The 22152-nt window shown below is 44.6% G+C and overlaps 1 protein-coding gene and 2 long non-coding RNA genes across 3 annotated transcripts in view; all 3 read left to right on the top strand.

Annotated features, from left to right (window-relative positions):
* Window positions 1-21337, top strand: part of LOC127328778 (uncharacterized) — a 29194-nt gene extending 7857 nt beyond the window's left edge. The window contains exons 2-4 of the mRNA XM_071825463.1: window positions 3491-3654; window positions 20132-20185; window positions 21052-21337. Coding sequence (XP_071681564.1) covers window positions 3491-3654; window positions 20132-20185; window positions 21052-21062 — 229 coding nt within the window. The 3' untranslated portion in view covers window positions 21063-21337. The remainder of the gene's footprint in view (window positions 1-3490; window positions 3655-20131; window positions 20186-21051) is intronic.
* On the top strand, window positions 11274-12675 carry LOC127333455 (uncharacterized). Its single transcript, XR_011750966.1, has 3 exons — window positions 11274-11552; window positions 11641-11901; window positions 12635-12675. It is a non-coding gene; the product is annotated as an uncharacterized lncRNA (long non-coding RNA).
* LOC139835209 (uncharacterized) lies at window positions 15074-16419 on the top strand. The gene is made up of 3 exons (XR_011750965.1): window positions 15074-15318; window positions 15407-15667; window positions 16401-16419. It is a non-coding gene; the product is annotated as an uncharacterized lncRNA (long non-coding RNA).
* Window positions 21338-22152: the final 815 nt, after the last annotated feature.

The raw sequence follows: 22152 nt of genomic DNA, 5'->3' as shown, positions 1-22152 counted from the left end.
CTTTTAGCTCATGCTTGAGGAGAGTGAATCTCATTTCCTCATTTTCAACATGAGACTCCAACTTCACCATGGTTTCCTTATATTTATGCAAGATATCCATAGAGTGTTCGAGATTAGCACGAGCTTCTTTATTACCATGAAGAGAAGCATATATCATTGCCATATTATGCACCAAGGTATTATATTCTTCATCATTATCATCATCATCACTCTCATCATTAGAGGAAGTGTTAGGAGTCAAAGTAGGAGATACCTTTGATCCATTTGCCATAAGGCACATGTGCATACCGGAGAATGAAGATGAAGATATTCTTGAATCCTCATTTGAAAACATGTCTTGATCCATATAGTGTTCGGTTTCCTCTACATTGTTAGTCAACAAACAACTAGAGGAAACATAAGCATTTTGATTATGGGGGCAAGACAAGGTAAGCATATCTTCATGAGATCTATGTAAGCAATTTACACATGATATGCAAGGACTATCAACACAAGCATGTAGGTCATTTTCAATGCTAGATGTGTTTAAGTCCAAAGAGGAAGCATTACAATGGGATAGAGATGAAGAATCATCACTATTGAGCACAATATCAACATTGCAATTTTCCTCACCACTCACCATATCATTACCTCGTGTCTTGCTACACGTTGGTGAAGTGAAAGAAGATGATAACTCATCACGACCGGAGGTGGAAGCCACTTGGAGCTCTTCATGATGTGAAGGGGAAGAGAGCTCCTCGGAGTCACCACCGACCAATTGAGAAGTGGATCCACCAAACATTTCCTTAAGCTTGATCCACATCTCATGAGATGATTTTCGCTTTATATATATCAAGAACCTACGAAAATCGGGTCTCAAAGAGAATAAAAGCTCATTAGATACTTGAGCTTCAAGATGTAAGTTTTTCTCATCCTCTAAAGATAGATTTTGAGGATCCATCGGAGGAGAAAAACCTACATCTAGAAATTGCTCAATGTTTGGACACAAGGTCCGAAGTTTACAAAGCAAGCAATTTCGCCACAAATGATAATTTGTGCCAACAAAGATAATTGTGTCATTGTGCACTAAACTAGCCGACATCTTTACTCTCAAGGCGGTGAAGCCTAAAATAAGGAGAGACCTTGCTCTGATACCAATTGAAAGATCGAGATGTCGCCTAGAGGGGGGGGTGAATAGGCAATTACAAACTCTTGCGGATTTGTCTTGTATGAATGCGGAATTAAACTATCGTTTAGTTTACAAGCACAAACCCTAAATATGCTAAGCTCAACTAAGTGTAACAATAGCAACTAGAGCTAAGCAAGATAGGCACAAGATATATGTAGCACAAGTGATAGCAAGATATATGTACTTCAAGCACGATGGCTATCACAAGGAAAGAGAGCTCGGGTATAGAAATAACCGAGGCACGCGGAGACGAGGATGTATTCTCGTGTTCCCTTGCTTTGCAACAAGGTACGTCACGTTTGGAGGAGTGGAGGTCCCACGAAGGATTCCCCGCGCCACGAAGGCTCACCCTATTCTCCGAACCACACCCACGAAGGATAATGGCCCTTTCCTTATGGTTAGCTTTTCCTCCGCTCCGGAGATGGCAAGCTCCACAACCACTTCACAAGCTCCACGAAGGAGAAGCCCGGGCCTCTTCACAATCTTCTTGAAGAGATCACCGGAGCACCAATCACAGAGCCAACTAGGAGGTCACCCTCCAAGAGTAACAAGCTCACGGTCTCTCACTCGAACAAATCGTGGTGGAGAGCTCAACACTATGCAATGATGCAAAGCAAGAACACCGGAGGTGTTCAAGTCCTTCACACTCAAATCCCACCAAAGCAACGAATGCTAGGATGAGATTGGAGAGGAAGAACAAGGGGGAAAGTCAACCAAAGACTCCAAGATCTAGATCCCAAGAGATTCCCTCACTTAGAGAAGAAACGGTTTGGTGGAAGTGTAGATCTAGATCTCCTCTCTCAAATCCTCAAATATGAGCAAGAATAGTTGGAGGAATCAAGGGGGAGAGCAAGTTCTTCAAATAGCAACAATGGAGGTGAGAGAATGGGAAGAACTTATTGCTCAAGGTGGAAGAAGGGCTATTTATAGTCTAGGGAGAAAAATAACCGTTGGGGAAAAAAACCAGGTGAAAAACGGATAAAAAACGAGCTAAAAAAGAGCCCAGCCGGTTGCCAGGCCGGCTGACCGGCCTGGGCACTGAGGAGCCCGGTCGGCGGCCCGGTCCGACCGGCCCAGCAACCGAACTGGGCAGCAGCCGCGCTGGGCGGCGGATAAGCGGGAGGAGCGTGGGGCAGGTGGGCCGCGCTGGGCTTGAAGCCCACCGAGCGGAGAGGCCGGTTCGGCCGGGGCCTCCACCGGCGGCCCGGTAGGAAACCGGCGCCTGGGCCAGAGTATCCCGCCAGGCCCACTGGAAGTCGCCCGGATGGCAATGGCGCCCGGGCCGGTCACGACCGGGTGGGCCGGCGTGTGGCCCGGCAGGCCGGCCGGCCGACCGGCTGCCCCTCCCCTTTTTTTTCTTTTTCTTTTTATTCTTTTTCCTTTTTCCCTTTTCTTTAATAACTATTGCTCCCGAACTCCGAATCGCATGAAACCAATTTTGTTTGGAAGATAACAACAAATGCTATCTTATAGAAAGTGAAAACCCAAGAATCTGTAGGAGGGGATTTTATCATGAATATAAAAGGTAGAACCTTATATCATGAATAACCGGTAAAATCACCCAACCTCGAAAACGCAATAGAAGATGCATGTGAACTCCGTTTTCGATGAACTTGGGCTTGTTGTAAAGCTAGCAACAAGCTCAAGAACCTCACACCGAGAAATACCAAGAAGCAATAAGAATATGCAACACATGCAAGGATTGAGCTCCCTAAGACGATGTGATCAAGTTAACCAACCGAAAGCCCCTCTTGATAGTGCGGCTATCTATCCTATAATCCGGTCTCCCATCAACCACCTCGAGACCGGTAAAAGGAAAACCTATCAAGGTCATACCTTTGCCTTGCGCATCCCATCACTTGATCATTGTCGCTTCGTGTATACTCACAAATGCTCCCCCATACACTATGATGGGAAAGCTCTATTGATGCACATCTTCACATGTCCACTATCACCAAATGGACGGCAAGCTTCAAGCATGTGATCCACTCAAGATGCTCATCTTGAACTTGCCCAACTCAACCTTGTATCTTCTCATACTCACTTGAGATAGAGCATGGCTAATATTGAGTTCCACATAAGAACTCCATCTTCATTTCCTCTTCTTGATCATATCACATATATATCTTCATACCGATGATCTTGATGCCAATACACAAGATATACCTTTATCTTCATGGCATCCATACTTGAATCCAACACATGGAGAGCAAGTAGTACCTATGGAATATTCCTTCATATAAACTCAATGAAAACATTAGTCCATAGGGGTTGTCATTAATTACCAAAACCACACATAGGGGCAATGTACCCTTACAGCAGGGATATCAGCCAAGTGGAGTGCTTCAAATGCAGGAAGACCGGGCACTATGCTAGTGATTGCCCGGAGAAGAAGGATGTGAATGCAAAGCCAGCCCCGTTTCAGAAGGGACATGTCAACCATGTCAACGTGGAGGAAGTCTATGAGGAGCCAGACGCCGTGATTGGTACGTTTCTGCTCAATAATTTTTCAGCGCTCGTACTATTCAATACTGGAGCATCACATTCATTCATATCGAGGGTATTTGTGGATAGAAATAAGATACCTACTAGTACCATAAACAGGCCTATTAAAATAAATTCACCTGGGGGAGAGATGATTGCGACCTATGGGTGTCCCCATTTAACCTTAGAGATTGGAGCACATAGTTTCCCCACTAGTCTGATTGTTTTGGAGTCACAAGGCTTAGATATAATATTGGGCATGAATTGGATGACGGAATATGAAGGTGTCATAGATTGTGCTAAAAGAGCAATAATGCTTACAACCCCGGAGAAGAAGCGCATTCGATTTAAGTCCACGTTTGAGCTTAAGGGATCCAACATCAATTCTCTTAAGGGGGTTAGCATAGAGGATGTGCGCATAGTGAGAGATTATCCGGATGTATTTCCAGAGGAGTTACCAGGAATGCCACCTGATAGAGATGTTGAGTTTCTTATTGAATTAATGCCTGGAACTGGACCTATAGCTAAGAGGCCATATAAGATGGATGTAGAGGAATTAAAGGAACTTAAGAAACAGCTTAGGGAGCAACTGCAAAAGGGTTTTATTCGGCCTAGTTCATCATCCTGGGGAGCGCCTGTTTTATTTGTGGAGAAGAAGGATTCTACTAAGAGACTAGTTATGGATTTCCGCTCTCTCAATGAGGTGACCATTAAGAATAAGTACCCGCTGCCCAATATCAACGACTTGTTTGACCAATTGAAAGGAGCAAAGGTGTTCTCTAAGATCGATCTTCGATCGGGTTATTTCCAATTGAAGATTCGAGAGCAGGATATACCTAAGACTGCGTTCACTACTAGGTATGGTTTATATGAGTATACAGTTATGCCTTTTGGACTAACAAATGCTCCAGCATATTTTATGACTATGATGAACAAGGTATTTATGGAGTACTTGGATAAATTCGTAGTGGTATTCATTGATGATATATTGATATACTCTAAAGATGAAGATGAGCATGAGAAGCATTTGCGCTTGATCATGGAGAAACTTAGGGAACACAAGTTGTATGCTAAATTCAGCAAATGCGAGTTTTGGTTGAACAAAGTGGGATTTCTTGGACACATTGTTTCAGCAGAAGGAGTGCCAGTTGATCCAAGTAAGGTAGCAGCTGTAACTGAGTGGGAGTCGCCTAAAAATGCAGGGGAAATCCGGAGTTTCCTAGGACTTGTAGGATATTACCGGAGATTCATAGAAAATTTCTCCAAGATTGCCAAACCGATGACTGAATTATTGAAGAAGGAGAAGAAATTCACTTGGACTGAGGAGTGTGAGGCCAGCTTTCAAGAATTGAAGCAACGCCTAGTAAGTGCACATGTTTTATGTCTGCCTGATATTCAGAAGGATTTTCAAGTATATTGTGATGCCTCTCATCAAGGACTTGGTAGTGTATTGATGCAAGATGGAAGAGTGGTTTCTTATGCCTCGCGCCAACTCAAGCATCATGAGAGGAATTATCCAACGCATGACCTGGAGTTAGCATCCGTCGTGCATGCACTTAAGGTATGGAGACATTATCTAATGGGAAAGCATTGTGATGTGTTTACTGATCACAAGAGTTTGAAGTACATATTTACCCAGAAAGAGCTGAACATGAGACAAAGGAGATGGCTGGAATTGATAAAGGATTATGATATGGATTTGTAGTACCATCCAGGAAAGGCTAATGTTGTAGCTGATGCATTGAGCCGCAAGGTTTATGTGAATGGTTTAACCGCAGGGGAGTTACCATCGGGTTTATGTGAACTGTTCAAGGACCTTAGGTTGGAAATAGTACCAAAGGGATACCTAGCATCGATGGAAGTGGTGCCAACGTTGCTAGATAGAATTAGAGAAGCTCAGAAGGGAGATGATGAGATGGATGAAATAAAAGAGAATATGGAGAAAGGTAAAGCTGAAGGTTTTCGTTTGGATGAACAAGGAACGCTATGGTTTGAGAAGCGTTTATGTGTGCCCAATGATCCGGAGATTAGGAAGTTGATTTTCCAGGAGGCCCATGATTCGCCATATTCTATTCATCCAGGTAACACTAAGATGTATATGGATCTGCGAGAGAGATTTTGGTGGGCTAACATGAAAAGGGAGATTGCAGAGTATATTGCATTATGTGATGTATGCAGCAGAGTGAAAGCCGAACATCAGAAACCAGCAGGATTACTACAGCCGTTGCCTATACCTGATTGGAAGTGGGACAAAATTGGTATGGATTTCATCACAGGATTGCCCAAGACTAGATCGGGGTATGATTCAATTTGGGTAGTTGTTGATCGTTTGACCAAAGTAGCTCACTTCATACCAGTAAAGACCACATACACAAGCGCCAAGTTAGCCAAGATTTATATGAGCAAGATTGTGTGCTCCCATGGAGTTCCGAAGGGAATTGTTTCTGATAGAGGTACTCAATTCACTTCTCACTTTTGGCGCAAATTGCATGAATCACTTGGAACCAGATTGGAGTTTAGCACAGCTTTTCATCCGCAGACTGATGGACAAACAGAAAGAGTAAATCAGATTTTGGAGGATATGCTTAGAGCTTGCGCTCTTGATTATGGATCTAGTTGGGATGAGAATTTACCATATGCGGAGTTTTCCTACAACAATAGCTATCAGTCTAGTATTGAGATGGCTCCATTTGAGGCATTGTATGGTAGGAAGTGCAGGACACCATTGTTATGGGATGGAGTTGGAGAGCGTAGTTTCTTTGGACCTGATGTGATCAAGGAAGCTGAGGAGAAAGTTAGACTCATTCGCGATAGGCTGAAGGTAGCGCAATCGAGACAGAAGAGTTATGCAGATTCCAAGCGTAGAGAGATTACATATGAAGTGGGAGATAGAGCATACCTTAGAGTTTCACCGCTCCGTGGCATTAAGAGGTTTGGAATTAAAGGAAAGTTAGCACCACGATTCATCGGACCATATAAAATTCTATCACGCAAAGGAGAGGTTGCATATGAGCTAGAATTACCAGATGCACTATCAGCAGTTCATAACGTGTTTCATGTATCCCAGTTGAAGAAGTGTCATCCGGAGATGGCAGACACACCGTTGAGAGACACCATTCCATTGGATGAGGTTCAACTAGAAAGTGATCTTACATATGAGGAGAAGCCTGTCAAGATTCTTGATACAGCAGAGAGGTTTACTCGCACCAAGACGATCAGATTTTGCAAGGTTCAGTGGAATCATCATTTAGAGGAGGAAGCAACTTGGGAGAGAGAGGATGATCTTCGAGAAGACCACCCACACCTATTTGCTAGCCACTTCGAATCTCGAGGGCGAGATTCATCTTAAGGGGGTTAGGTTTGTAACATCCTAAAAACTATGCATTTTCAAATTCATGCATTGCTTCATATCAGCATGTCAAAGTTTCAGTTTTAGAAAATGTTTTACTTGTTCTTGCATAAAAGTGATTTATATTGCTAGTTTTGCACCTTGTTATTTAAATCTATATGCATACTATATTTGTCCAAGTGTTTTACTGGATTGGAGCTGTGCTCATTAAGTCCAGATACTGTACTGGGAGTATTTACAAATTTTCGTATTTTTATTTACATCAGATTTTGCAACCTACAGCTAATTCGGTTTTCAGAAAAAATAGAGAAGAAAAGAAATAAAGAAAAAAAAAATAGATTGGCAAGGCAACCAATCAGCTCACCATCGAGCAGGCAGCATGCGTACACGCTGACTCGCGTACGGCCGCGCGCAGCCGGCACATGCGAGAAGCCAGCAGCTCCGTATCCGTCCACCTTATTCTTTCATTTTTTTTTTCTCCACTAATGGCTGCTGGGACCCACAATCATCTTCTACCTCTGCGTGGAGTCTGTTTCGCGTACGAGTTGGTACCGGCTGCGAAATATCCCAGTTTTCTCGCTCGATTCCGCTCAGATTTCTTTGCCCCCTTGCCACGAAAATCCCTCTATAAATACCGCATAAACTCCTCCGTTTTTGCTCATTAAAATCCCTAAATTTTGCGCCGCCAGGCTGCGCGAATTTCTCGCCGGAGTTCCGATCTGCCGCCGCCATTGAAGCTCAGAACCGGAGGTTCCCGTCGCCCAGAGAGCCCCTCCTTCACTTCATGTTGTTCCCCTTCCTCGACCGATTCGTCTCAACCTTTTTTCCCTAACTGCAGTGCACGGAAACGCTTGGGAGAGGTCGCCGGAGCTTTCGCCGGAGTTCACCATCGTCCGGAGCTCCATCCGCCCGTAGCTGCCACCCGAGAGAGAGGGACACGACGGGAGAGACATTACTGTGACCGCTGTTATCTGCTGCATCTCGTCGTCCGAGTCTCCATCGCCAAGGACTACCAGAGACGCCGGGACGATGTCGCCGTCCACGCCTGACCACCACGCCGTCTGGTTCATCCAAATCGACCATCACCAGCAGCAGCAGGGTAATGCACTAAACCAGAACAATCGTATCACATATGGCCACGTCTACCGTATTTTTCTTTTCTCACCTCGCGCACATGCGATCGATCGGTTCATATGTGTGCTAGCTACAATCTAACTTCTAAATTCCATATCAAATAATCTATAGCTCCGTTTTAGGTGATTCTTTTTGCATTGAGTTCGAAATTAAATTCCCTGCAACTTTCGTGTACAAAGTTTCTCCATCCGAGAAACTTTTTCTGACAACTTTTCGGAGCAAATTATTAAAAGACCGCGAAACGTTTAATCTTGGAAAAATCATAAACATATTTTCGTAGCTCGGTTTTGAACAAATAATATATCGTTGGATTTAGAAAAATGAGAAGAATACTTTGGTACTGTTAGTTTGTACTGTTACGAAACTTGCGAATTTTGCAATTTAAAATCGTGTATATAGTATTTTTAGTATATTTTAAATTCTGTAAACTATTTTAATATGAATCCAACGCCAAATTGCAGATACTTAAATTTCCTATCCACCAGTATGCCTGTAAGAGATATTAGAAACTATTTTTATACATATATATTTTGTTCATGGTTAAATGACTATTTGAAATCTTTAACGCATAAAGTAATTGTTTATAAAAATGTTTGATATCAAATTTCTTTTCAGAGCATGCATGCATAATTTCATTATGTGTTATACCTGTTTGTGTTGTTTGGTGTTTGATTGTGAATTGTTTTGCTTGCGTTAGATTGCCCGGATTGCAACGAGTGTGATTGCGACGATTTGTTCGAACACCGACCAAGGCAAGTGTCACAAACTCAATATCCTACTGTTTTCTATGCATTGGTAGCTGTTTTATGTGCATACTGTTTTCAAATTGCTGGCCCTGGGATATTATCAAAGTGGAGAGGTTGCGAGAGATAAATGTTTTATTCTCTTAATGAAAACAACCATGTCAAATTAATACACCCCTGGGTGGTAAGTGGTAATGCTTGGTTTATGTTGAGTGGTTGCACCAGGGTCATTTCTATGGCAGCACCGTGTGCATCACACTTGAGGTTGGCCACCCAGGAACAAAGAGATTAGCCCGGTTTTCTTGTTTTAGTAGCTTCCAGTACAACCACATGCTATATGGGCTCTGGCTAGATTGAATAGGTTGCGAGAACTCGACCCAATGTACAGAGGGTGGTAGATTTTGGTAGGACGGAGCGCGTCCATTGTGGTTGAGGTATTGCTTCTGAAAGGTCTTGTCCTAGTCGACATCTGTCCATTTGAGCAAAATGCGTATCATGGAAGAAGAACAGACTAGGTCATGTGGGGAATGTGTACAGCCTCTCGAGAGTGTCAAAACTAAGTACTTAGCCGTGTCCCCGGTTACGGACATCTATGAGCAATTAGAGCTTGAAACTGTTGGATGATCTCGTCAGTCGAATTTCTGAATATTAATGCACCAGGTGGATTATGGGTAGTAATTAGTCTTATTGATATACTATGTTTTAAATAAATGTTTTGAGAGTAGGGAAAACAAAACTGGCTTTACGCAAATATGAACTCCACCTGCCAAATATCATGTAGCGATAGGCGCCATAAAAAGCCACCATAGTGACATCTTGCCATTTCCATTCCAAGTGTAATTCACCTTGAGCCATTTCAAAAAAAAAAAAGAAATTCACCTTGAGCGCCCGCCCCCGCCTGGCCCCACGCACGCCGCATAGCATCGATACCACCAGCGCCAGCTCGCGCCACAGCCATGCCACCCGCTCGCGCGCAAACCGCCTGCCCGCCCAGGCCGTGCACCACCAGACGCTCGCTAGCTCCACGCACGCGCCGCCATACAACCAACAGGCTCCTGCAGCCCGCCGCCAAGCACGCCCCACGCCAGGCCCACCACTCTAGGCCTGCAGCCGCGCTCGCCCCGCGCCTCGATCTGCGGCGCTCGCCCGCACGCCCCTGCCCGCGCGAGCCAACCACCGCCTCAATCAGCTGCAACCAGCACGCGTTGCTCCAAGCCGACAGCAGCAGCTGCTGCTCACGCCTCCACTTGCCTCGCTCGCGCTCCATCTGGCCGCCGCATCCAATCAATTTGTGCGCAGCACAGCCAAGGCCAATTGCCAAAGCCATCATCTAATTTCTGTTCCGATTCCGCGCTGAAAAATCACCAGAATTTCCCAAACCGGAACTTCCGATCAGTATCAGCGGTACATCCGGTCGGCCGGAAGTTCCGCCCAACATCCGCCTTTGTTCCGGAAATCGCAATCAGCTCGCAGTAACGTCCCTGGTTTGTTTGGAGATATTTCTGGAACAAGACTGGAACTAGACCGGAAGTTCCGCTCCGGCGCGCAATTTTGGCTCAAATTTCGTCCAGTTTTGACTCATCTTTTTGCCCCAAATTTTGACAACTTTCTGGAGCCCGTTTGACCCCAAACTTTAACAACATCCTCCAACTACTCCACATAGACCACATCTAATTTTTGACGATTTTTTGAGCCTAACTTTTGACCGCTCGTTTTGACCCAACTTTTCGGGCATTGACTTAATTTGATCGGATTTCTTTGTGGAGTGCATTGGTTGTCTATTTCGCTTCCGCGCCTACACCAACACCGCGACGACACCTTTGGCACCCCGGATTCTGGCGCAACTTCGACACCATCATCGATACCACTTCGATCATCGCAAGTTCGTGTGCTTGACACCGCCTAACATCAATAGGTACAACTTGCCCCCCTTGTAGTGTAACATCCTAAAAACTATGCATTTTCAAATTCTTGCATTGCTTCATATCAGCATGTCAAAGTTTCAGTTTTAGAAAATGTTTTACTTGTTCTTGCATAAAAGTGATTTATATTGCTAGTTTTGCACCTTGTTGTTTAAATCTATATGCATACTATATTTATCCAAGTGTTTTACTGGATTGGAGCTGTGCTCATTAAGTCCAGATACTGTACTGGGAGTATTTACAAATTTTCGTATTTTTATTTACATCAGATTTTGCAACCTACAGCTAATTCGGTTTTCAGAAAAAATAGAGAAGAAAAGAAATAAAGAAAAAAAAATAGATTGGCAAGGCAACCAATCAGCTCACCATCGAGCAGGCAGCATGCGTACACGCTGACTCGCGTACGGCCGCGCGCAGCCGGCACATGCGAGCAGCCAGCAGCTCCGTATCCGTCCACCTTATTCTTTCATTTTTTTTTTCTCCACTAATGGCTGCTGGGACCCACAATCATCTTCTACCTCTGCGTGGAGTCTGTTTCGCGTACGAGTTGGTACCGGCTGCGAAATATCCCAGTTTTCTCGCTCGATTCCGCTCAGATTTCTTTGCCCCCTTGCCACGAAAATCCCTCTATAAATACCGCATAAACTCCTCCGTTTTTGCTTCTTAAAATCCCTAAATTTTGCGCCGCCAGGCTGCGCGAATTTCTCGCCGGAGTTCCGATCTGCCGCCGCCATTGAAGCTCAGAACCGGAGGTTCCCGTCGCCCAGAGAGCCCCTCCTTCACTTCATGTTGTTCCCCTTCCTCGACCGATTCGTCTCAACCTTTTTTCCCTAACTGCAGTGCACGGAAACGCTTGGGAGAGGTCGCCGGAGCTTTCGCCGGAGTTCACCATCGTCCGGAGCTCCATCCGCCCGTAGCTGCCACCCGAGAGAGAGGGACACGACGGGAGAGACATTACTGTGACCGCTGTTGTCTGCTGCATCTCGTCGTCCGAGTCTCCATCGCCAAGGACTACCAGAGACGCCGGGACGACGTCGCCGTCCACGCCTGACCACCACGCCGTCTGGTTCATCCAAATCGACCATCACCAGCAGCAGCAGGGTAATGCACTAAACCAGAACAATCGTATCACATATGGCCACGTCTACCGTATTTTTCTTTTCTCACCTCGCGCACATGCGATCGATCGGTTCATATGTGTGCTAGCTACAATCTAACTTCTAAATTCCATATCAAATAATCTATAGCTCCGTTTTAGGTCATTCTTTTTTGCATTGAGTTCGAAATTAAATTCCCTGCAACTTTCGTGTACAAAGTTTCTCCATCCGAGAAACTTTTTCTGACAACTTTTCGGAGCAAATTATTAAAAGACCGCGAAACGTTTAATCTTGGAAAAATCATAAACATATTTTCGTAGCTCGGTTTTGAACAAATAATATATCGTTGGATTCAGAAAAATGAGAAGAATACTTTGGTACTGTTAGTTTGTACTGTTACGAAACTTGCGAATTTTGCAATTTAAAATCGTGTATATAGTATTTTTAGTATATTTTAAATTCTGTAAACTATTTTAATATGAATCCAACGCCAAATTGCAGATACTTAAATTGCCTATCCACCAGTATGCCTGTAAGAGATATTAGAAACTATTTTTATACATATATATTTTGTTCATGGTTAAATGACTATTTGAAACCTTTACCGCATAAAGTAATTGTTTATAAAAATGTTTGATATCAAATTTCTTTTCAGAGCATGCATGCATAATTTCATTATGTGTTATACCTGTTTGTGTTGTTTGGTGTTTGATTGTGAATTGTTTTGCTTGCGTTAGATTGCCCGGATTGCAACGAGTGTGATTGCGACGACTGTCTGGCAAGTGTCACAAACTCAATATCCTACTGTTTTCTATGCATTGGTAGCTATTTTATGTGCATACTGTTTTCAAATTGCTGGCCCTGGGATATTATCAAAGTGGAGAGGTTGCGAGAGATAAATGTTTTATTCTCTTAATGAAAACAACCATGTCAAATTAATACACCCCTGGGTGGTAAGTGGTAATGCTTGGTTTATGTTGAGTGGTTTCACCGGGGTCATTTCTATGGCAGCACCGTGTGCATCACACTTGAGGTTGGCCACCCAGGAACAAAGAGATTAGCCCGGTTTTCTTGTTTTAGTAGCTTCCAGTACAACCACATGCTATATGGGCTCTGGCTAGATTGAATAGGTTGCGAGAACTCGACCCAATGTACAGATGGTGGTAGATTTTGGTAGGACGGAGCGCGTCCATTGTGGTTGAGGTATTGCTTCTGAAAGGTCTTGTCCTAGTCGACATCTGTCCATTTGAGCAAAATGCGTATCATGGAAGAAGAACAGACTAGGTCATGTGGGGAATGTGTACAGCCTCTCGAGAGTGTCAAAACTAAGTACTTAGCCGTGTCCCCGGTTACGGACATCTATGAGCAATTAGAGCTTGAAACTGTTGGATGATCTCGTCAGTCGAATTTCTGAATATTAATGCACCAGGTGGATTATGGGTAGTAATTAGTCTTATTGATATACTATGTTTTAAATAAATGTTTTGAGAGTAGGGAAAACAAAACTGGCTTTACACAAATATGAACTCCACCTGCCAAATATCATGTAGCGATAGGCGCCATAAAAAGCCACCATAGTGACATCTTGCCATTTCCATTCCAAGTGTAATTCACCTTGAGCCATTTCAAAAAAAAAAAAAGAAATTCACCTTGAGCGCCCGCCCCCGCCTGGCCCCACGCACGCCGCATAGCATCGATACCACCAGCGCCAGCTCGCGCCACAGCCACGCCACCCGCTCGCGCGCAAACCGCCTGCCCGCCCAGGCCGTGCACCACCAGACGCTCGCTAGCTCCACGCACGCTCCGCCATACAACCAACAGGCTCCTGCAGCCCGCCGCCAAGCACGCCCCACGCCAGGCCCACCACTCTAGGCCTGCAGCCGCGCTCGCCCCGCGCCTCGATCTGCGGCGCTCGCCCGCACGCCCCTGCCCGCGCGAGCCAACCACCGCCTCAATCAGCTGCAACCAGCACGCGTTGCTCCAAGCCGACAGCAGCAGCTGCTGCTCACGCCTCCACTTGCCTCGCTCGCGCTCCATCTGGCCGCCGCATCCAATCAATTTGTGCGCAGCACAGCCAAGGCCAATTGCCAAAGCCATCATCTAATTTCTGTTCCGATTCCGCTGAAAAATCACCAGAATTTCCCAAACCGGAACTTCCGATCAGTATCAGCGGTACATCCGGTCGGCCGGAAGTTCCGCCCAACATCCGCCTTTGTTCCGGAAATCGCAATTAGCTCGCAGTAACGTCCCTGGTTTGTTTGGAGATATTTCTCGAACAAGACTGGAACTAGACCGGAAGTTCCGCTCCGGCGCGCAATTTTGGCTCAAATTTCGTCCAGTTTTGACTCCTCTTTTTGCCCCAAATTTTGACAACTTTCTGGAGCCCGTTTGACCCCAAACTTTAACAACATCCTCCAACTACTCCACATAGACCACATCTAATTTTTGACGATTTTTTGAGCCTAACTTTTGACCGCTCGTTTTGACCCAACTTTTCGGGCATTGACTTAATTTGATCGGATTTCTTTGTGGAGTGCATTGGTTGTCTATTTCGCTTCCGCGCCTACACCAACACCGCGACGATACCTTTGGCACCCCGGATTCCGGCGCAACTTCGACACCATCATCGATACCACTTCGATCATCGCAAGTTCGTGTGCTTGACACCGCCTAACATCAATAGGTACAACTTGCCCCCCTTGTAGTGTAACATCCTAAAAACTATGCATTTTCAAATTCTTGCATTGCTTCATATCAGCATGTCAAAGTTTCAGTTTTAGAAAATGTTTTACTTGTTCTTGCATAAAAGTGATTTATATTGCTAGTTTTGCACCTTGTTGTTTAAATCTATATGCATACTATATTTATCCAAGTGTTTTACTGGATTGGAGCTGTGCTCATTAAGTCCAGATACTGTACTGGGAGTATTTACAAATTTTCGTATTTTTATTTACATCAGATTTTGCAACCTACAGCTAATTCGGTTTTCAGAAAAAATAGAGAAGAAAAGAAATAAAGAAAAAAAAATAGATTGGCAAGGCAACCAATCAGCTCACCATCGAGCAGGCAGCATGCGTACACGCTGACTCGCACATGCGAGCAGCCAGCAGCTCCGTATCCGTCCACCTTATTCTTTCATTTTTTTTTTCTCCACTAATGGCTGCTGGGACCCACAATCATCTTCTACCTCTGCGTGGAGTCTGTTTCGCGTACGAGTTGGTACCGGCTGCGAAATATCCCAGTTTTCTCGCTCGATTCCGCTCAGATTTCTTTGCCCCCTTGACACGAAAATCCCTCTATAAATACCGCATAAACTCCTCCGTTTTTGCTCCTTAAAATCCCTAAATTTTGCGCCGCCAGGCTGCGCGAATTTCTCGCCGAAGTTCCGATCTGCCGCCGCCATTGAAGCTCAGAACCGGAGGTTCCCGTCGCCCAGAGAGCCCCTCCTTCACTTTATGTTGTTCCCCTTCCTCGACCGATTCGTCTCAACCTTTTTTCCCTAACTGCAGTGCACGGAAACGCTTGGGAGAGGTCGCCGGAGCTTTCGCCGGAGTTCACCATCGTCCGGAGCTCCATCCGCCCGTAGCTGCCACCCGAGAGAGAGGGACACGACGGGAGAGACATTACTGTGACCGCTGTTGTCTGCTGCATCTCGTCGTCCGAGTCTCCATCGCCAAGGACTACCAGAGACGCCGGGACGACGTCGCCGTCCACGCCTGACCACCACGCCGTCTGGTTCATCCAAATCGACCATCACCAGCAGCAGCAGGGTAATGCACTAAACCAGAACAATCGTATCACATATGGCCACGTCTACCGTATTTTTCTTTTCTCACCTCGCGCACATGCGATCGATCGGTTCATATGTGTGCTAGCTACAATCTAACTTCTAAATTCCATATCAAATAATCTATAGCTCCGTTTTAGGTGATTCTTTTTTGCATTGAGTTCGAAATTAAATTCCCTGCAACTTTCGTGTACAAAGTTTCTCCATCCGAGAAACTTTTTCTGACAACTTTTCGGAGCAAATTATTAAAAGACCGCGAAACGTTTAATCTTGGAAAAATCATAAACATATTTTCGTAGCTCGGTTTTGAACAAATAATATATCGTTGGATTCAGAAAAATGAGAAGAATACTTTGGTACTGTTAGTTTGTACTGTTACGAAACTTGCGAATTTTGCAATTTAAAATCGTGTATATAGTATTTTTAGTATATTTTAAATTCTGTAAACTATTTTAATATGAATCCAACGCCAAATTGCAGATACTTAAATTGCCTATCCACCAGTATGCCTGTAAGAGATATTAGAAACTATTTTTATACATATATATTTTGTTCATGGTTAAATGACTATTTGAAACCTTTACCGCATAAAGTAATTGTTTATAAAAATGTTTGATATCAAATTTCTTTTCAGAGCATGCATGCATAATTTCATTATGTGTTATACCTGTTTGTGTTGTTTGGTGTTTGATTGTGAATTGTTTTGCTTGCGTTAGATTGTCCGGATTGCAACGAGTGTGATTGCGACGACTGTCTGAACACCGACCAAGGCAAGTGTCACAAACTCAATATCCTACTGTTTTCTATGCATTGGTAGCTGTTTTATGTGCATACTGTTTTCAAATTGCTGGCCCTGGGATATTATCAAAGTGGAGAGGTTACGAGAGATAAATGTTTTATTCTCTTAATGAAAACAACCATGTCAAATTAATACACCCCTGGGTGGTAAGTGGTAATGCTTGGTTTATGTTGAGTGGTTACACCGGGGTCATTTCTATGGCAGCACCGTGTGCATCACACTTGAGGTTGGCCACCCAGGAACAAAGAGATTAGCCCGGTTTTCTTGTTTTAGTAGCTTCCAGTACAACCACATGCTATATGGGCTCTGGCTAGATTGAATAGGTTGCGAGAACTCGACCCAATGTACAGATGGTGGTAGATTTTGGTAGGACGGAGCGCGTCCATTGTGGTTGAGGTATTGCTTCTGAAAGGTCTTGTCCTAGTCGACATCTGTCCATTTGAGCAAAATGCGTATCATGGAAGAAGAACAGACTAGGTCATGTGGGGAATGTGTACAGCCTCTCGAGAGTGTCAAAACTAAGTACTTAGCCGTGTCCCCGGTTACGGACATCTATGAGCAATTAGAGCTTGAAACTGTTGGATGATCTCGTCAGTCGAATTTCTGAATATTAATGCACCAGGTGGATTATGGGTAGTAATTAGTCTTATTGATATACTATGTTTTAAATAAATGTTTTGAGAGTAGGGAAAACAAAACTGGCTTTACACAAATATGAACTCCACCTGCCAAATATCATGTAGCGATAGGCGCCATAAAAAGCCACCATAGTGACATCTTGCCATTTCCATTCCAAGTGTAATTCACCTTGAGCCATTTCAAAAAAAAAAAAGAAATTCACCTTGAGCGCCCGCCCCCGCCTGGCCCCACGCACGCCGCATAGCATCGATACCACCAGCGCCAGCTCGCGCCACAGCCACGCCACCCGCTCGCGCGCAAACCGCCTGCCCGCCCAGGCCGTGCACCACCAGACGCTCGCTAGCTCCACGCACGCTCCGCCATACAACCAACAGGCTCCTGCAGCCCGCCGCCAAGCACGCCCCACGCCAGGCCCACCACTCTAGGCCTGCAGCCGCGCTCGCCCCGCGCCTCGATCTGCGGCGCTCGCCCGCACGCCCCTGCCCGCGCGAGCCAACCACCGCCTCAATCAGCTGCAACCAGCACGCGTTCCTCCAAGCCGACAGCAGCAGCTGCTGCTCACGCCTCCACTTGCCTCGCTCGCGCTCCATCTGGCCGCCGCATCCAATCAATTTGTGCGCAGCACAGCCAAGGCCAATTGCCAAAGCCATCATCTAATTTCTGTTCCGATTCCGCGCTGAAAAATCACCAGAATTTCCCAAACCGGAACTTCCGATCAGTATCAGCGGTACATCCGGTCGGCCGGAAGTTCCGCCCAACATCCGCCTTTGTTCCGGAAATCGCAATTAGCTCGCAGTAACGTCCCTGGTTTGTTTGGAGATATTTCTCGAACAAGACTGGAACTAGACCGGAAGTTCCGCCCCGGCGCGCAATTTTGGCTCAAATTTCGTCCAGTTTTGACTCCTCTTTTTGCCCCAAATTTTGACAACTTTCTGGAGCCCGTTTGACCCCAAACTTTAACAACATCCTCCAACTACTCCACATAGACCACATCTAATTTTTGACGATTTTTTGAGCCTAACTTTTGACCGCTCGTTTTGACCCAACTTTTCGGGCATTGACTTAATTTGATCGGATTTCTTTGTGGAGTGCATTGGTTGTCTATTTCGCTTCCGCGCCTACACCAACACCGCGACGATACCTTTGGCACCCCGGATTCCGGCGCAACTTCGACACCATCATCGATACCACTTCGATCATCGCAAGTTCGTGTGCTTGACACCGCCTAACATCAATAGGTACAACTTGCCCCCCTTGTAGTGTAACATCCTAAAAACTATGCATTTTCAAATTCTTGCATTGCTTCATATCAGCATGTCAAAGTTTCAGTTTTAGAAAATGTTTTACTTGTTCTTGCATAAAAGTGATTTATATTGCTAGTTTTGCACCTTGTTGTTTAAATCTATATGCATACTATATTTATCCAAGTGTTTTACTGGATTGGAGCTGTGCTCATTAAGTCCAGATACTGTACTGGGAGTATTTACAAATTTTCGTATTTTTATTTACATCAGATTTTGCAACCTACAGCTAATTCGGTTTTCAGAAAAAATAGAGAAGAAAAGAAATAAAGAAAAAAAAATAGATTGGCAAGGCAACCAATCAGCTCACCATCGAGCAGGCAGCATGCGTACACGCTGACTCGCGTACGGCCGCGCGCAGCCGGCACATGCGAGCAGCCAGCAGCTCCGTATCCGTCCACCTTATTCTTTCATTTTTTTTTTCTCCACTAATGGCTGCTGGGACCCACAATCATCTTCTACCTCTGCGTGGAGTCTGTTTCGCGTACGAGTTGGTACCGGCTGCGAAATATCCCAGTTTTCTCGCTCGATTCCGCTCAGATTTCTTTGCCCCCTTGCCACGAAAATCCCTCTATAAATACCGCATAAACTCCTCCGTTTTTGCTTCTTAAAATCCCTAAATTTTGCGCCGCCAGGCTGCGCGAATTTCTCGCCGGAGTTCCGATCTGCCGCCGCCATTGAAGCTCAGAACCGGAGGTTCCCGTCGCCCAGAGAGCCCCTCCTTCACTTCATGTTGTTCCCCTTCCTCGACCGATTCGTCTCAACCTTTTTTCCCTAACTGCAGTGCACGGAAACGCTTGGGAGAGGTCGCCGGAGCTTTCGCCGGAGTTCACCATCGTCCGGAGCTCCATCCGCCCGTAGCTGCCACCCGAGAGAGAGGGACACGACGGGAGAGACATTACTGTGACCGCTGTTGTCTGCTGCATCTCGTCGTCCGAGTCTCCATCGCCAAGGACTACCAGAGACGCCGGGACGACGTCGCCGTCCACGCCTGACCACCACGCCGTCTGGTTCATCCAAATCGACCATCACCAGCAGCAGCAGGGTAATGCACTAAACCAGAACAATCGTATCACATATGGCCACGTCTACCGTATTTTTCTTTTCTCACCTCGCGCACATGCGATCGATCGGTTCATATGTGTGCTAGCTAAAATCTAACTTCTAAATTCCATATCAAATAATCTATAGCTCCGTTTTAGGTGATTCTTTTTTGCATTGAGTTCGAAATTAAATTCCCTGCAACTTTCGTGTACAAAGTTTCTCCATCCGAGAAACTTTTTCTGACAACTTTTCGGAGCAAATTATTAAAAGACCGCGAAACGTTTAATCTTGGAAAAATCATAAACATATTTTCGTAGCTCGGTTTTGAACAAATAATATATCGTTGGATTCAGAAAAATGAGAAGAATACTTTGGTACTATTAGTTTGTACTGTTACGAAACTTGCGAATTTTGCAATTTAAAATCGTGTATATACTATTTTTAGTATATTTTAAATTCTGTAAACTATTTTAATATGAATCCAACGCCAAATTGCAGATACTTAAATTGCCTATCCACCAGTATGCCTGCAAGAGATATTAGAAACTATTTTTATACATATATATTTTGTTCATGGTTAAATGACTATTTGAAACCTTTACTGCATAAAGTAATTGTTTATAAAAATGTTTGATATCAAATTTCTTTTCAGAGCATGCGTTAGATTGCCCGGATTGCAACGAGTGTGATTGCGACGACTGTCTGAACACCGACCAAGGCAAGTGTCACAAACTCAATATCCTACTGTTTTCTATGCATTGGTAGCTGTTTTATGTGCATACTGTTTTCAAATTGCTGGCCCTGGGATATTATCAAAGTGGAGAGGTTGCGAGAGATAAATGTTTTATTCTCTTAATGAAAACAACCATGTCAAATTAATACACCCCTGGGTGGTAAGTGGTAATGCTTGGTTTATGTTGAGTGGTTGCACCGGGGTCATTTCTATGGCAGCACCGTGTGCATCACACTTGAGGTTGGCCACCCAGGAACAAAGAGATTAGCCCGGTTTTCTTGTTTTAGTAGCTTCCAGTACAACCACATGCTATATGGGCTCTGGCTAGATTGAATAGGTTGCGAGAACTCGACCCAATGTACAGAGGGTGGTAGATTTTGGTAGGACGGAGCGCGTCCATTGTGGTTGAGGTATTGCTTCTGAAAGGTCTTGTCCTAGTCGACATCTGTCCATTTGAGCAAAATGCGCATCATGGAAGAAGAACAGACTAGGTCATGTGGGGAATGTGTACAGCCTCTCGAGAGTGTCAAAACTAAGTACTTAGCCGTGTCCCCGGTTACGGACATCTATGAGCAATTAGAGCTTGAAACTGTTGGATGATCTCGTCAGTCGAATTTCTGAATATTAATGCACCAGGTGGATTATGGGTAGTAATTAGTCTTATTGATATACTATGTTTTAAATAAATGTTTTGAGAGTAGGGAAAACAAAACTGGCTTTACGCAAATATGAACTCCACCTGCCAAATATCATGTAGCGATAGGCGCCATAAAAAGCCACCATAGTGACATCTTGCCATTTCCATTCCAAGTGTAATGACCCTTCGGGGCTGCAACGTTTTTATGTTGCAGGTTTTTTCTGAAGACGAGTAAGAGATACCGTAGGTTGCGAGATTACACCCAACATGTTCGCCTGTGGCGTGATGGAGCTCTTCGTTTATTTATTTGCTGCTTGAACTATCTTATTTTCAGCTAGCCTTGAGCTATGCACTTTGTAATAATTATACCATGGATCATACGTTGTAATAATTGACGCATTTGCTATTCTGGTTATTCATCGAACTGTGTGTGCTAGCGATTGATCCAAGGGACTAGCACAGAAAAGCACAGAGATTCAATCTGTATTCAGGTTGTGTCGCTTCATGTAGCCCCTTTCTTCCTTTGCGTACCTATCCCATTGGGAGTGGCTTTCTGAGTGTTGCGAAGCATTGCACAAGTGTCACGACTGTGAGAGGGTGTGTGTGTGTGCGTTGTGTTGAGCAAAGCTCCGAAGCACGCTCGGTGAGAAAGATACACAAAAGAAGAAAAGTGTGACATAGAGAAAAAGAAAAAGTGTGACATAGAGAAAAAGAAAGCTTCTAAGCATATAGAAAAAAAGAGAAAAAGAAAAGAAATACAAAAAGAGTGTGTGTCCACCGATACAAAAGAGTGCAAAGCTTGAAGCACTAAGAGAGAAAAGAGAAGAGTGGCATTTGTGCAAATCTAGTTTCTTCTCTCATATGCAACCAAGCTACGGTCTCTCTTGTGTTGGCGCGACACCGAGCTTATAGTCTTCGTTAGGACCATCTTTGTTACTTGCTCACTTCCTTGGTCGCGCTAACCCCATTGTTCTTCCTTGTGTGTGTTTCCGTGTTTCCTTGACATAGATCACCGCTTTTGATATTTGACTTTGGATCTTACCCACATTTGACAATAGACATTTTCTTTGGTTCTTTTCGTTTGCTATCCACATCCGCACCTACCACCATATAGATTTCTTAGCCTTTTGCGTGTGCTTTGAGTGTGTGTGTGAGTACATATCGGTTATTCTCTAACTTGAACCATTTTCTCGATTTTGTTGCTAGCTTTGACCTTTTGGTAGTTTTCCTTCCACCACATACATACACACCCTTCCTAGTGAGAGCTATCCAATATGACCCCACAAGAAAAGGCCGAGATGAGAGCCTACTTCGC

The sequence above is a fragment of the Lolium perenne genome, chromosome 2 (assembly GCF_019359855.2).
Source record: "Lolium perenne isolate Kyuss_39 chromosome 2, Kyuss_2.0, whole genome shotgun sequence".
Taxonomy (NCBI): Eukaryota; Viridiplantae; Streptophyta; class Magnoliopsida; order Poales; family Poaceae; genus Lolium; species Lolium perenne.
The sequence above is the reverse complement of the archived record's forward strand: the minus strand, read 5'-3'. Positions and strand labels throughout refer to the sequence as shown.